This window comes from Numenius arquata, chromosome 2 (assembly GCF_964106895.1).
Source record: "Numenius arquata chromosome 2, bNumArq3.hap1.1, whole genome shotgun sequence".
Lineage (NCBI taxonomy): Eukaryota > Metazoa > Chordata > Aves > Charadriiformes > Scolopacidae > Numenius > Numenius arquata.
Genome location: NC_133577.1, coordinates 78,370,662 through 78,385,167, shown reverse-complemented (window position 1 = coordinate 78,385,167; position 14,506 = coordinate 78,370,662). Strand labels below are relative to the sequence as shown.

At 44.6% G+C, this 14,506-nt stretch overlaps 1 protein-coding gene and 1 non-coding gene across 2 annotated transcripts; one reads left to right on the top strand and one right to left on the bottom strand.

The window, feature by feature from the left end:
• Nucleotides 1-23: 23 nt before the first annotated feature.
• Nucleotides 24-4,260, top strand: LOC141462523 (uncharacterized). The gene is made up of 5 exons (XM_074144404.1): nucleotides 24-109; nucleotides 590-764; nucleotides 1,391-1,495; nucleotides 1,931-2,011; nucleotides 3,122-4,260. The coding sequence occupies exons 1-5, from the start codon at nucleotides 36-38 to the stop codon at nucleotides 3,365-3,367; spliced, it is 681 nt and encodes a 226-aa protein (XP_074000505.1). The 5' UTR covers nucleotides 24-35; the 3' UTR covers nucleotides 3,368-4,260.
• A 10,079-nt stretch (nucleotides 4,261-14,339) lies between these two features.
• Nucleotides 14,340-14,488, bottom strand: LOC141462710 (U12 minor spliceosomal RNA). Its single transcript, XR_012463222.1, has one exon. It is a non-coding gene; the product is annotated as a U12 minor spliceosomal RNA (small nuclear RNA).
• Nucleotides 14,489-14,506: the final 18 nt, after the last annotated feature.

Sequence of the window (14,506 nt, the reverse complement as noted above, 5' to 3'; positions counted from 1 at the left end):
CAGAAGACATCTGTTTCAGAGCATTTTCTGGAGAGATGACCCAAAAAGATCTTAACAAGACAGAGGAAGATAAGAAGCTGAAAGAGAAGATCAAAGAGCTAGAGGCAAAGTAAGGTCTTTATTCAGATTTATGACACAATGTGTGTTTGTACACTGAAGAGCCACATACTTCTTGCTTCCTCCAGTCCTTAGGGACTCTTTGTTTCTGCCCAGACAGCCTAGGCACCTTCTCCCCAGACTTTTAACCTGCCAGCATCTCTTTGTAACTGATTTCTGGAAGATGGCTTGGGTTGTTCTGGAAAGGAAAGGAGGTATTCCCAGGGTGAACATCTTAATGAAAGAAATCAGCCTACAATGACATTGTTGAAATGTTGCTCTTTGACCTGATTCCACTGTGATCATGCAAAACTGAGCTGAGAAAGCACTATTTCCCTACATGAAAGCTGCTTGCTAGCTATATAATATAGCTGAGAAATGTGTTGTAGAAAACATGAGATTCATTAGATTCCTAACGTGCCATAAAATAGTTATGCTTATTCATTGTTTCATCTTGTCTTAGCTAAGTTTATTAATATCCTTCTTGTCTTAGAAACAGTAAGCTCTTGTCTAAGGTGATGAGCATACACAAGAACTCTGAGAACATGAATGACCCTTTTCGTTTGTCTGCTGTGCTGGAGATGTATGAGATGCTCAGGCTACATAACTGGGAAAAATTCAGGACAGTCTACTCTTTGACATATAAATCTGGCAGCAAAATAATTAAGGTTTGTTCATGTCCATTTTCTCAATCTGAGTCTTATCATATCAATATGGTGTAGCCAGTATAGAAAGCTTTAAGTATTAGTATTTCTGTATCAGACTAAGTTTGGGTCACTGGTTTTCCAGTCCAGCAGGGTCTGCGTAATACTGTAGAGAGCAAACTGATGGTGACCTGCTTCCTCCTGCCTTTCAGAAGGGCATATTCAAATCCCAGTCCCATATCTCACCCATGCTAAGCACAAGTGGGAAAATATATGCCAGTTTCCTTATGGAAACACTTTAAGTAATAGATGGGAGACCTCATTCTGATGTCTGACTCACTGCTTTAATGCTGGGGGATCTGAAGGAAAATATCAAAACGGTACACCTTAAAGGACGAGATTGAGATGAGGCAATTATTGCCATTGGTTGTGATGATAAAGCCCCACAGATGCTGAAGAATGGGCTTCAACATGCAAACAGCTTGATGAAACAGTTTATTTCCCAGGTATTGAAGACATATTTCAATCAATTAGTGGCCCTACAACTTACTCTAATGCAGATGTGGTTTCAGCACTTGCTTTCCATACATACTACACCTCTTGTTTCACTGTGATTGGTGCTGTAATCAACTGTTGTCTTTGCATTTCAGAAGCTGTTTGATGCCTGTGAGAAAGATATACAGCAGAGAACAACTACCATATTTAGAGTTCTTGGCATTCCACCTTCAAATGATGTTATGACCAACAGCAAACAGGTAGTTTATGTTTCTGTGTGACTGAACAGAGGCAGCGGGATAAAAGGGCCATCTGCATCTGCCATTCATTTAGAACTTAGCTTCTGCTAGGGACACTGCTCAAAATATATCGGCAATGACAGTGGGGATAACTTCTGAGATGAGAGGGATGGAGGTGTGGAAAGCTGAGCTCCAGCAACCCTTCTGTGTCCCACGATACACAGACATACACCGCATGTCTGAATTGTCCAGCCGGCTGAGGCAAATATACAAGCGCAGAAAGCATTTTCCAGCCCTGTGTTGCTTTTATGGGACCTTCCTCCAAAGCTTGAAACAGGCGGCTTCTCCGTTGCTGATTGACACAATCTGAGAACCGAAAATTCCCAGCACTCGGGGCTTGCACTGCTGGCCACACTACATGCTAACAGTCTGCTTTGTGCGGTGCTTGGTTTGCAGGAGGTGATGCAAGAGATGAGGAATCTCTTCAGATATTTCTATAATCAAAACGACTCAGAGATTTACCACAACATTATCGCTGTAAGTAAAGATACAGCCCAGGAACAGGGGCGGTGGTTCAGTTTTCTGGCGTGTCTGTGCAGCTTGGTATTTAAAAAAATGGGAGGTCTCCCTTCTGCTTGGGGTTGTTTTTCCCCTGTGGTGAGGGTCTTCCAGCCCATATACTCCCAAAATATTCTCACAGGCATGCACAGAAGTACATGTAACCTTCCAAGGGAGATACGAAGCTGCACCAGGAACAGTGGGGAACCACAGGACAGGCAGGGCAGTGCCTGTACCAGAAGGGCACAGTCCTACTGGACCCAAGCAAGGTGCAAAAAGCAGGGCCAGTGGTGGTGATCTGGGTCAGCCACAGACCGGTGATCACCAGGCACAGTGACCAGGCAGGTCAAGACCGAGCTGTGAAGTTGGTCTGTGGGTCAAGGTCAGCAAGGCTGGGCACAGGGATTCCAACGCCACAGGCAAGCACCCAGCCACCACTGACCTTGAATCAGCGCCGGGGCCAAGTGGTAGAGTGTCTGTGGGTGGAGATGAGGCTTCTCATAACTCCTTCTCACACCACCCTTTCTGCCAGCTTAGCTGTTTTTGCAGCAGTAGAATCCAAGTTTATATGGCCGTGCTATATCAGAGCTGACCTCGAACGCAAGCAGCAAAACCCCTGGGGAGGCAGGGGAAGGTTGGACTGTTGGGTGTGCACAGAGCCCTGATACTTGCTATCCAGACAGACTATAGCCTAGTGGGATTTTTCGGGGAAATATATATATGTATGTCATATATATCACACATATATGAAGCTTCCAAAGAGCATCTTCCTCCTTTTGTAGCTTGCTGGGCCTTTCCGAAAGCTCAGCCTTCTCAAGCTCTTTGCAGACCTCTCTATGAGGGAACAGAATTAGTTGCTGGATGCTGGAACAGTCCAGAAGCCAGGACTTAGTAAATAAATGGACCATTAAAGTGACTTTGGGACCCCTGCCTGTCCTGGTCAAATGGTCCCATCAGCTTTGACAAATGAAGCTCTTCAGTGCTTAGTTCATGTGGAGCAGCTGCACAGAAGGAGAGCAGGGAGGCAATGTAACATTACATCAACATAACATTACAAAGCTCTGAAAACTGTTCTCACTTGATTTTCAGGAAGCTGGCATTTCCACAAAGCATGGCACTCAAAGACAGTTTGCAGTGCAGTGCTGCAAAGTTTACTGTTTGCTGCTTCTTCAGGACCCACCAGTTAAAGCTGTGTGGAACCTACATGAAATGCAATGTTTAGAGCACGTGGCCAAGAAAGGCAGTGAGCACTGGGAAAAACCAGCATTTCTGTGGCCCATAATGAAATGCGGGGAACAACTCATTGTGAAAGGTATAGTTTGGGATGAAAACTAGCATGATTTCAGAGTCAAGCTACTCACTTATATGGCCACAAGAAGATGAAACAGCTGCTGCACAATATGCTGCTTTCTTTCTCCCACGAATGGCCTGCTTTTCAGAGCTAGCAAGTTAGACGCTCCTGGCTTGGGACACCTAGGATAAATCACTATTTACAAACCTGTATTAAAAATTGAAGATATTCACCTCAGCAGCATGCGTATGCTTTATGTAACATTTGTTCCTTGCTGTCTCTAAACAGCATTTGTGTGGAAAGAGGATCTGTTTCTCCAGCCTACCTTACCTGCTCTTCACAAATACTTACGACATTGTCACATAACAGTGGGGATTTCAGCCACCATGTGGAGGCACTTGCCTTACCGACAGCATAGAGCAGGACCAACACTTTGCGGGACCCCTAACAGAAAGGGTATCACTGCCCTCCCCTGCATCTATAGCGGGTACACAAACTGCAGGCTCATGCTTTCTGTTAATGAATAAGCAGCAAGGATGAAGATGGCCTGTTGGGAAACACAAATCCTTCTTGGGTAAACGTGTACTTAGCTGAGAAAGAGAACAAGGAACTAAAAGACAAAGGCTGACAGACTCTCAGAAGACAGCTGTGCATAGGTATGTGTACCCAGACGCAGACAGTGAGGCCCACTCTTATATGCCAAAAGGCCACTTGTGTCCACACAAATGCCACCTCCCTGTTAGTACTCATCTGCTTTCCCATGTCTGTAAAATTTGCTGCTCCATAGCCCTTCAGCTCTTGATCAAAGTGCTCTAAAAGTTGTATTTCACAGCATAAGGGGGATGCAGTGAGGCAAATGCATGTTTATGTGCTTGTGTGACAAACTATTCAGTGTGAATCTTGAGATCCGCCAAATAAAAAAGACTGGAAATCCTGCTGTGTGCCTGCTAAGTCCTTTCTTCCAGTTTTGCTTTCTAGCCCAGCAGTGTCTTTGGTTGCACAAACTCCCTGGCATTTTCTTGAGGGCCCTCAGGAAGGCAGGCAAATTTCTGTGCAGCTCTCTGCAAGCAAATTGCTCTGCTTCTCTTGTTACCGCAAACCAGCAGATAAAACTTTCTAAGACTCAATTTAAAGTTTAGAAAGCAGGCATTCTTCATTGCGGTGCCGTGTGCACAGGGGATAGCACCTCCTATTGTGCACACCGAATGCTGTTGTCAAGCCTAATTTATACACAACAGGTATAAATATTCTACGTAATTCCAAGAAAACATTAGCATATTCATTACATTTCTGAGAATTCATTTACATATTATAATAAGCTTTTGGGCATGCGTAGTCGTGCCTTCTGGTGGTCCTCATTTTGAGTGAGGGTCATTTCTTCCTCAATCTTCATCTTCTTCATCTGTCCTTTGGCTCACTTTTCATGTTGGCAAAATATTCTAACTGCTTAATTGATCATTAAAACTAATGATCTTCCTGCTACCATCTGTTTGTCAGACAATGGCTATATTTATTACATCCCTGTCGTAGGTCACCATGTTCTCAAGGCCACATACATCCTTTCTTATCTTACTAACTCCTTGAAACGATTTGGGATGGTTACTAAAATAGCTACATTTCTTCTCTAAAAGAACATTCTCTACAGTTTAACCATTTATGGATTACATAAAGTCTGCTTCAGGTATCACTCTCAGGAATCCACTATTCTGTGAGCATGTTGCAGGACACTGACAACATGAGCTGGGATCGAGGTATGTGCAAGAAAACTGGCTTTTAGAAAACCAGAGTATTCTAAGAAACTGACTGTAAAAGACCTTTACTGGAAATATTTATTGTGGAATAGAGCAGATGAATAGAAATATGCACCATATTTCCTACAAATTTCGCAAAAAGAAAAACTTGTCATGTATAGTCCTTTTCTTGGAGCTTTCTTAACACCTTTTTTTTTGCTGGCTATAGGCTAAAACACTCAAGTTACAAAGCTTTATATTTCAAAGGCTGATATAAAGCCTTCAGAAGGCCACAAGCATGGCTGCATCTTTTCCAGCAGGCTTTACACACACTTCCTAATCTCTTTTAACAGCAGGAGCAGACTTTTTGCTCCATCTGTACAGCACCTAGCAGAATCCAGCAGGCTTGGGCTCTGAGGTACTGCTGAAACATCTTTTCCCTGTTGCATATGCTCAGCTGATCTCAAAGGAGCAACAATTTCCCTCTCCCTGCAAAAGATGTCATTTGGCCTATGGTGCATCAGCCCCAAAACAGTGAATGGGCTGCCTCCTTCCTGCACAGCTACAGGATTTGTGACCGCTCACAACAGACCAGGTACTTCATCCACTAGCAACAAAGGTCCACTGATTGCCATGAAGTGTCTCTGTGCATGAAATTTCCCTGTTGCCAGACTCTCCTTGTCTAGCCCGTGATCCAGCCCAATCTCTTTTCCCAGTTCCTGACGTTTGAGGGTGAGATTTCACCTGAGCTGAACACACACTGGTGTGGTGAGTTAGGCCACACGTTTTGTGTGGGTTGCATTCCTTAAACCACTCCTACCAGCAAAGCAAGATGTGGGATTTGAGTATCAAATGTCCCAGATAAGTCTAAGCACTTTGGAGCAATCAACAAAACATGATTTTTCTAGAAAGGTCGCTGGGCTGCGTGATATAGCCTGAAGCCTCCGAACAAGAATGTCCCTGAAGAACAGGTTGAGTCACACAGATACATCCTGCCTTCCTCCATGCACCTAAGTCATGGCAATCCCAGGCACAAATACAGGTTGGGCAGAGAATGGCTTGAGAGCAGCCCTGAGGAGAAGGACTTGGGAGTGCTCGTGGATAAGAAGCCCAATGCGAATCAGCAATGCGCACTGGCAGCCCAGAAAGCCAACCGCATCCTGAGCTGCATCAAAAGAAGCACAGCCAGCAGGTCGAGGGAGGTGATTCTGCCCCTCTGTTCTGCTCTCATGAGACCCCACCTGGAGTACTGTATCCAGCTCTGGAGTCCTCAGCACAAGAAGGACATGGATCTGTTGGAATGAGTCCAGAGGAGGGCCACATAGATGATCGGGGGCTGGAGCACCTCCCCTATGAAGACAGGCTGAGAGAGTTGGCGTTGTTCAGCCTGGAGAAGAGAAGGCTCGTAACGGCCTTCCAATACCTAAAGGGGGCCTACAGGAGAGATGGGGAGGGACTCTTTATTGGGGAGTGTAGTGATAGGATGAGGGGAAGTGGTTTTAAACGGAAAGAGGGGAGATTTAGATTAGATATCAGGAAGAAATTCTTTACTGTGATAGTGGTGAGGCACTGCAACAGGTTGTTCAGGGAAGTCGTGGATGCCCCATCCCTGGAGGTGTTCAAGGCCGGGCTGGATGGGGCTTTGAGCAATCTGGTTTAGTGGGAGGTGTCCCTGCCCATGGCAGGGGGGTTGGAACTAGATGATCTTTAAGGTCCCTTCCAACCTGAACCATTCTATGATTGTATGATTCTATGTTGTACAGGATGCAATCATGAAATAACCCAGAGTTGTCTTCTCTTCCTTCTTTGGCTCTATACCATCGTTAAGAGACTTGGAGAAATGCTACTGCTACTACTGAAAAGTTGTTCTACCACAGCTTGTTCCGCCCTGTACATCCTAGGGACAAGCAGACTCTTCCATGGCCTGAAAAGTATATTGTATTTCCCACCACCTCCTCCCCTCCCTTTTCATCAGTCAACACAACTATGCAAGAGTCTCCCCCTCACTTGGTCTCATTTACTATCTAAACCAAGCTAAGATGGTTCTGACCTAGACTTTGTTCAAATCTCAGTGGAGACTCTGAGACCCTTTCCCTGCTCATAGAGTCTTCATCCAGAAGAAGCATGTCTACCCATATCTCTACACCTCACATTTCACAGATGAATGGCAAACGATGGGAGTCTAAGTTTGCTCATCCCTGCCAGAGATGACATCTCCTGCAAGATAAGAGCTCCGTACAAATGAATTCACATAGCCAAGTGGGTTAGATCCTCTACCTGGTATCTGGAAAGGATTTCTCTGTGTTATGCTATCATCCTACCAATGACGGAGGATTATCCCTGGAGCTGAGGCGCAATGGCTTTTCTTCAGCTCTGTAGGATGCAACTAGTTGCTAACTCAGTCCTTCAGACTTTGGTGGGACATCTGTCTGTCTGCTCCCACCAAAGACCCAGCCTAGGTGTTCTTCTCCCTTCTGCCCTCCCCACTGTCTGGAGAAAGAGCACATTCCCAGTGGAATTTTAAAATATCACTCATATCCTGACGTTGACTGAAACATCAGCAGCACACTCAATGCTCCACTTCTGTCACCCAACACTACAACTTGCCTAAGAAAACAGTTTTTCTAGTATCCTCACTGAAGTAAGAAAGGTAAAGGTTAGACTGTACCGCTGAGGCATAGTTCAGAAGAAGAGCATAAATAATACAGCAGGTTGTGGCCTCCTCCAGCTTTTGGGGTGTTCCTGAGAGCTCTCTCTTCAGGCCACTGTATGGACCTGGTTATTCACTTTACATGCTAGTAAACTGCAGGGCAGGCTGAGACAGGTGAATGTGAAGCATCCCTGCATTTGGCTTCTCCTGCCTCTCCTGCACAAGTCTGTCACTTGTTCTGACTGAGAATCTCTGATCTTGCTCTTTATCTCTCAAGCTCTGCAGCACCAGCATCCCATAACTTCAGTGACCTTCAGTGCTTCTGGTGAACTGATCCTACACTGCATCAGCTAAGTAATTTGGAACAGACAGACAACGTCTGGGGTCTCAACCTTGTGCATAGCTGGCATCTATTGCTCCATAACCCAAAGAACCGCAATTTCTGGATGGTAGGATATCTTCTGTCAGAGGATAAGTATGGCAGCAGTTATAATCCACAGATACCTGCTTAGCTGTTAGCTGTGTTTTGACCTTTTCTCTCTCTGTGATGTATTTTCATTCATTTCACACATGCAGGAAGCTTTGGTGAGGTAACAGATGGGTCAGTGAGCCAGGGGATTTGTGTCTTGTCCCTCAGGCTCTTACTTTCTAACAGCTGCAAGGGACCAAGATTCAAGTGTTTAGACACATGGAAACAGAAAGCGCAAACAGATGCTTTGGCTCTGAGCAAGTCTCCTGCATGTTGCAAGAAAGCAACGGGACCAAGAATGCAGGAGGCTCAGCTCTTGGAAGAAGGAACAAGCCAGCCTTATGATTATCCAGTGGACCCCATTTAGATCATTAAAAGTACCTGGTCAGTGCTGTTAGTAGTGCCCTTAGGGTCTTGTGGGCTGGGTTTTTTTGTTTGTTTCTTTTTGGTGTAAAAAGCGAATTTGATGATGGTGAAACCTAGAGGTCCTGTAAGACAGATGTCCTCTCTTAGTTCTCCCAGAGCAAATACTTTGTAGACACAGCAGAAACTCCAGCCCCACCACTGTGCCTTCCCCTCAGAGGGAGAAAGCCTGGCCCCCAGACACAGTCATCACGACAACTAGCCAGCACCTTGGTATTTTTCCAGATCTTGCAACAACACGTAATTAGTACTTGGATTATATCAGTAACTTCTCTTTAGGTTTTTCACTTTTGAAAGCGATGACCAGACTCTGGTTAAATGCATGGAGACACATCCCAAGTGCTTATTTTTCAGTAAGGTACCTCAGAAGGCAAAGAGCAGGTATTTCAGCAAAATATTTCCTTAGAAATTTGTTATTCCTCATGACAGACTCCTGTGAGAATTGAGATCATTCAAATACCAACATGGGTAATTTTCAAGGAATGACTGGACTATTGATCTGAGGAGCAATGCTGAGGTCTTTCACAGATGAAATGTTTCAAGCAGTTTAATTTTATACAATGTTTTTTCTTAGGATACTGAAACCGAATTCTCATCCCACAACACGGGATAACGGACCAGAAATTAGACAGGCATTTACACATGAAATGGATTAAACCTTTTCTCATTCAAATAATTCTACATCAAGAGTTTCTAGAGGAAACAAAAACTTGTTCCTTTTCTGTGCTGTCCACATCCACAGTCAGAAACATGGTGGCATACTTTGTTTTTCTTTGCTGAATCCTTTTTCAGAAACCAGTTAGATAGCCCTGAAGCGTGACTACAAGTCAGTGAGAGATGTCAGAAGACTGGAAGACTGTTCACTCGTGAACAAAAAAACTGTCATTTCTTTTCTTCTCCCCTTTGCCTCCCCCACCCAAATGCACACAAACCAAATGATCAAACGAATAAACTGGGTGAAAAATGCATAGTACCTCAGCTCTCATTATCTGCTCTTTTAAAGAGCTAAAAGAGCAACAACATCAACAGCATACAATTGCTGAACATATTCTATTTTATATTAGGGTTAGCTGTGCTTCAGAGCAGATCTCTGTGATATTAATTATTTGACGAATTTAACTGGCATTTGACAAGTCACATTTTTATCAAGCACCATTTATCTAGCTAGAATTGAAGAATGCAGAAAATATGCTAAAGACATACACAAAACTGGTATAATTCAAATTCCACATGCATGGAAACCACTACACCATAAACTTTTATTCCTGTATGATTCCTTGGTTTAGGATGTCCTTGACAAACACTGGCAAAGCAGAGGCAACTGTTGTTCAGGAACTGAAGAGGACTAAAACTCCTCTTTTCAGACTGGTTTGGATTACGTTCTTCACCATATACTCTGAGGACAGCTATGGGGGGGGGGGAACAAATTTTCCTAAATATTTCTGACATCCTAAATGACTTATTGCCTAATTCCTATTGTTTGGTTATACTTCTGTTGTGAATCAAGGCTGTGCTTTCAAGCCTGGAGTATGTCAGTCACGGAGCCCATGTCAGTCATGGAGTTTAATCAAAATATCAAAAATTATCAAAAATAGACATTGAGCAGGCAAATAACAAACAAAAAAAGAAAGAGATCTCCGATTGGCAACAGAGCTCATTGTACTTATCTAGAAGCAGGCAGCTCATGTAGTAAGTGTACCTGAGCATGTCTCTCTCTATTCTGGGAATTGATGGACAATTGGTGAGATGTTTCCCACTTGGTGAGCGGCTGCTGCTGGCATTGCCAGTGGGTGCTGGTATCTGGAAACAACTAAGAGGGCACAGACACTGTTAAGTCAAAGAGCCATACAGTTACAGCCAAGGAACTACCGTAAAGTGGAAAAGGTCCTATCTATGACTAGATTGTAGAATAAATATTCACACACAAAAAAAAAAAAAAAAAAGAAATGCTATGTTTTAAACAACACAAAAGCAATAACCAACAGGCTATCTGGAACAAATATGGTCTTTTCCCAGCTTCTGAAAAAAGAAATGTGTGGTGGGTATCTGTGTTATGGGAGGTATCTCCATGCAGAAATTCCTCTTCTCAGACAAATCAGTACAATCAAGTTTCAGGATACAGCCTTTTACATCTGTCCTAACTGGGGAGCACCTTATCTTCTCAGACAGTTCTTCAATTTGCCAGGCTCCTTTGGGAAAATGTTTCCTAACATTCCTGCAGCTCATCCACAAAGGGTGGCTAAACAGAAAATTGTATTCAGCTCAAGAAGAGCAAAGTCTGAACATTACTAAAGAATTCAAAAGGGTTGCTTGTTGCAGAAATGCCAATTGAAATTGAAAGTAAAAGAACAGCACTAAAAAGCAAAACTAGCTTTCCGTTGAATAGGTTCATTAAGTAACGCACCACATAATTTTGAAAAATATAAGCTTAATCAGTAAGAAAGCTCAGCATTTAAAAATACTTAGTGAGAGGCTCACAGTGGCAATGCCAGTGTTTGATGCCAGGACAAACACATTAAGGCAAACAGCTGCGAGCTGAGGCTTAGGAATAGGCAAGGGTGTGCCTCCTCTGGCCAGGCAGGACGGGCAAATGCCCTGGCCACCAACACCCAGGCTCTGAGAGCTGGCCTTTCCCCCTGCAACATCCACATCTAACCCGGACAAAAAGCAACAGCACCACAACAAGTCTTGTTCTGTTCTGCATTACATCCAACACAAATAACTGAAGTGATCTGGCGAAGAAATTAGAAGAGAAGATGACCAGTTCTGTGTGTTTGCTAATAGTTTAAATTTTTACCATAATAAGACTATCTTGTTATTTCTGCAAATGTTTGTTTTAGTCCAAGCTAAGTCTCAAATTTGGTCCTTTTTCCACTCTTTTTTCTTAAAATGACAGTTGTTCCTGCTAGGAAACATCTGTGTTAATAATTAACAGAGTAACAAATATTTCAGTTTATAGACATAAAGAAGAACTAGAATTCAAACAGAACTCACATTAACAGACATTCCTGGTATAACTTTCCAAAATATTAATGCCTCTATATCTTCAATCTGAACAAAAAAAAGAATATATAATGTCAGGAGACTATTATTGTAATTATTAGGATTCTACTTCAGTGTACAAAACCTGACATAGAAACAATACCCCTGCAGCAGCTAATTCCCCTTTGAGTTTAATTACAAAATTGTTTCATAATTTTCATACAAAATGTTTCTGTGCCAAGGTAATGATTATGGTGAGGGCATTAATGCAATGACGGGGGAGCATACTGCCTACATACTAAATTTTTAATAGTTTTGTTTTAATTAATGGAGAAGAATTAGGGTTTCTAACAGCTTAGATGGTTAGCAGCTTTTCTAACTCATCAGCTAGAAAGGTTACTTGGCTTCTGACACACCAGGCACATGGATTACTTTGAAGCGCAAGGAAACACATCTTTACTCTGCCGTCGGTCATCACGATGGATAGACTTTATCTGGACTCAGTAATGATGTCGTCTTGCTCCACAGCAACTTACCCAATATCTTCTCTGGCCATATCATTCTGCTTTTATGCTGCTTCATGATGTGCCTCTGTGCGACTCAAGGTAACATTGTAAGTCAGGTGCTGTGCCACGTACTACCCCAAGGTTAATATGACATCCTTCAGATAATTTCCTAATTAATATTTTATAAAGGAAATTGGTGTGAGACAGGGTAATGGTCTCCTCTGTTCTGACTCCTGTGCCCTGGGTCTCAGCTGACGAGGGAGACGTGTTCAAGGAATCTGCCTCTGAAAAAGCAAGGGCAGGTCTGAAAGTTTCCCAGCACATTTGGACAAGGAGCAACTGTGAAGTTTGTCACACATCATCCACCCCACCACCTCAGTTTGACCAAGTGTCTCCACAGCTGCAGAAAGGCCATACAAAAAGGGCACAAACTTATTATTGTGTGCCCTAATTTGATAGTGACGCAGTCATGTGCTACCCTTGATCCGGGAAGGGGGGAGGGGAAGTAGTCCAATTTGGTCTCCAATTGAGTTGGTGGTCACAATCTTCCACTGCCACCTTTACCTTTCCCCCAGTTACCACAAAATTTTGTTGACTTTATGACTTATGCAGCAGCTGTCTGGTTTTCAGCCAGTTTTGGTGCTTCCTGGGGTGGGATATTCCTTATTATCAGCCTTCAGTTCTTCTTCAAGGGTATATTCATTAGCAAGGCATTTATTGTTTATACTAAGTGCCTGGTTTCACAGGGCCTTGTGACTTTTTTCACAGCTCTTTATTCTTACCTAGTGAGAGACTCTACCTTCTAAAATATATTTTACGTTTTTAAAAGTACCTTCTACATTCTTAAAGTATATCACTTCCACTTTACAGTCATGACCTCTCGTTCTATCACTACATGCTCTTGTAAAAAGTCCCTCTCCAGCTTTCCTGTAGGCCCCCTTTAGTTACTGGAAGGTTGCTATAAGGTCTCCCCAGAGCCTTCTCTTCTCCAGGCTGAACAACCCCAACTCTCTCACCCTGTCTTCACAGGCGGGGTGTTCCAGCCCTCTGATCATCTTCGTGGCCCTCCGCTGGACCCGCTCCAAGAGGTCCATGTCCTTCTTGTGCTGAGATCTCCAAAGCTGGATGCAGTACTCCAGGTGGGGTCTCAGAATCCAAGAGCTTCCTCCTAGGACCCTTTCCATGAATCTCGCAGCGTCAGTGCAGCTTAGGGCGTCATGGCAGCGAGACGGCAGGAAGCGAAGGGTGATGGCGTGGAGGGGAACCACACGGGTGATCCTCCTGACAGCTGCTGGGTCAGGGACAGAGCTGCTAGCAGAAGCAAAACTCTGCTTTTTGTTGGTGTCTTCCAAGGACAGGAGGAAACCCTGCCCTGCAGAGCCCTGGGGGGATGCTGTGCTGTAAAGGGACACCCAGCAGCACCTGGGCCTGTGGTAAAACCCAGAGCCACCATCCTGCAGACACAGGTCTGGTCAGGGCAGGAGGCCACACTGGAAAAGCACTGGAAAGCTGACCTCCGCCCAAGCCTGCGCAAGGTGGCTCTTCCCTTTCATTGATCTTTTTTACCAATTTTAAATGGCATGATTCCTCCCACAAAAGCATGAAAAAGGAACCACATCCTGCAGACACGTGAAACTTTAGGAGGGTTTTGGTGATCTGTTTCTAAGCCTCGTGAAGACCCTTAGGCCAGCTCAGGCATCTAGTGAGAACTGGACGGAGCAGGTAGGGTGAGTGGGAAATTAGGTAAGAATTTTTTTTTTTTTAAAGGGGATCTCATCAACCTTTATAAATATCTAAAGGGTGGGCATCAAGAGAACGGAGCCAGACTCTTTTCCGTGGTGGCCAGCAACAGGATGAGGGGTGATGGGCACAAACCGCAACACAGGACATTCCATCTGAACATGAGGAGGAACTTCTTTACCCTGAGGATGGCAGAGCACTGGAAGAGGCTGCCCAGAGAGGCTGTGGAGTCTCCTTTTCTGGAGGTATTCAAAACCCGCCTGGATGCGACCCTGCGCAGCCTGCTGTAGGTGAACCTGCTTTGGCGGGGGACGATTTCCGCACGCCCCTTCCAACCATGCCCTTCTGTGTGATTAGATCCAGTCCACGGTATGGCGTCACGACCCGGGGCGGTGTAGCACGGCCCCGAAAGAGGTAACGGCCGCTCCGCCCCCGCCGGTGCTGGCCCGGGCGGCGCCCAGCAAACGGCTCTCCCTCCCGCCATGTTCTGTCCTTGGGACGCGGGCAACTAAGGGCCGGGCAGATCACGGCACCCGGGCACCCCGCGAAGTAGGCGGGGCACCTAGGGGCGACCTGTACCCGCGCAAAAATTCCTCTCACATTGGCAGTGAGGACCCGGGCGTCACCCCGGGTCGTTATTTTCCTTACTCATAAGTTTAAGGCATAACGGCTTGTGGTGCCCG

Bases quoted from the DNA above. Each gene is read 5' to 3' on its own strand.
- LOC141462523 (XM_074144404.1), top strand. From the start codon at position 36: ATGACCCAAAAAGATCTTAACAAGACAGAGGAAGATAAGAAGCTGAAA. The intron at 110-589 runs GTAAGGTCTTTA...TTCTTGTCTTAG, and splicing joins ATCAAAGAGCTAGAGGCAAA to AAACAGTAAGCTCTTGTCTA. The intron at 2,012-3,121 runs GTAAGTAAAGAT...CTTGATTTTCAG, and splicing joins TTTACCACAACATTATCGCT to GAAGCTGGCATTTCCACAAA.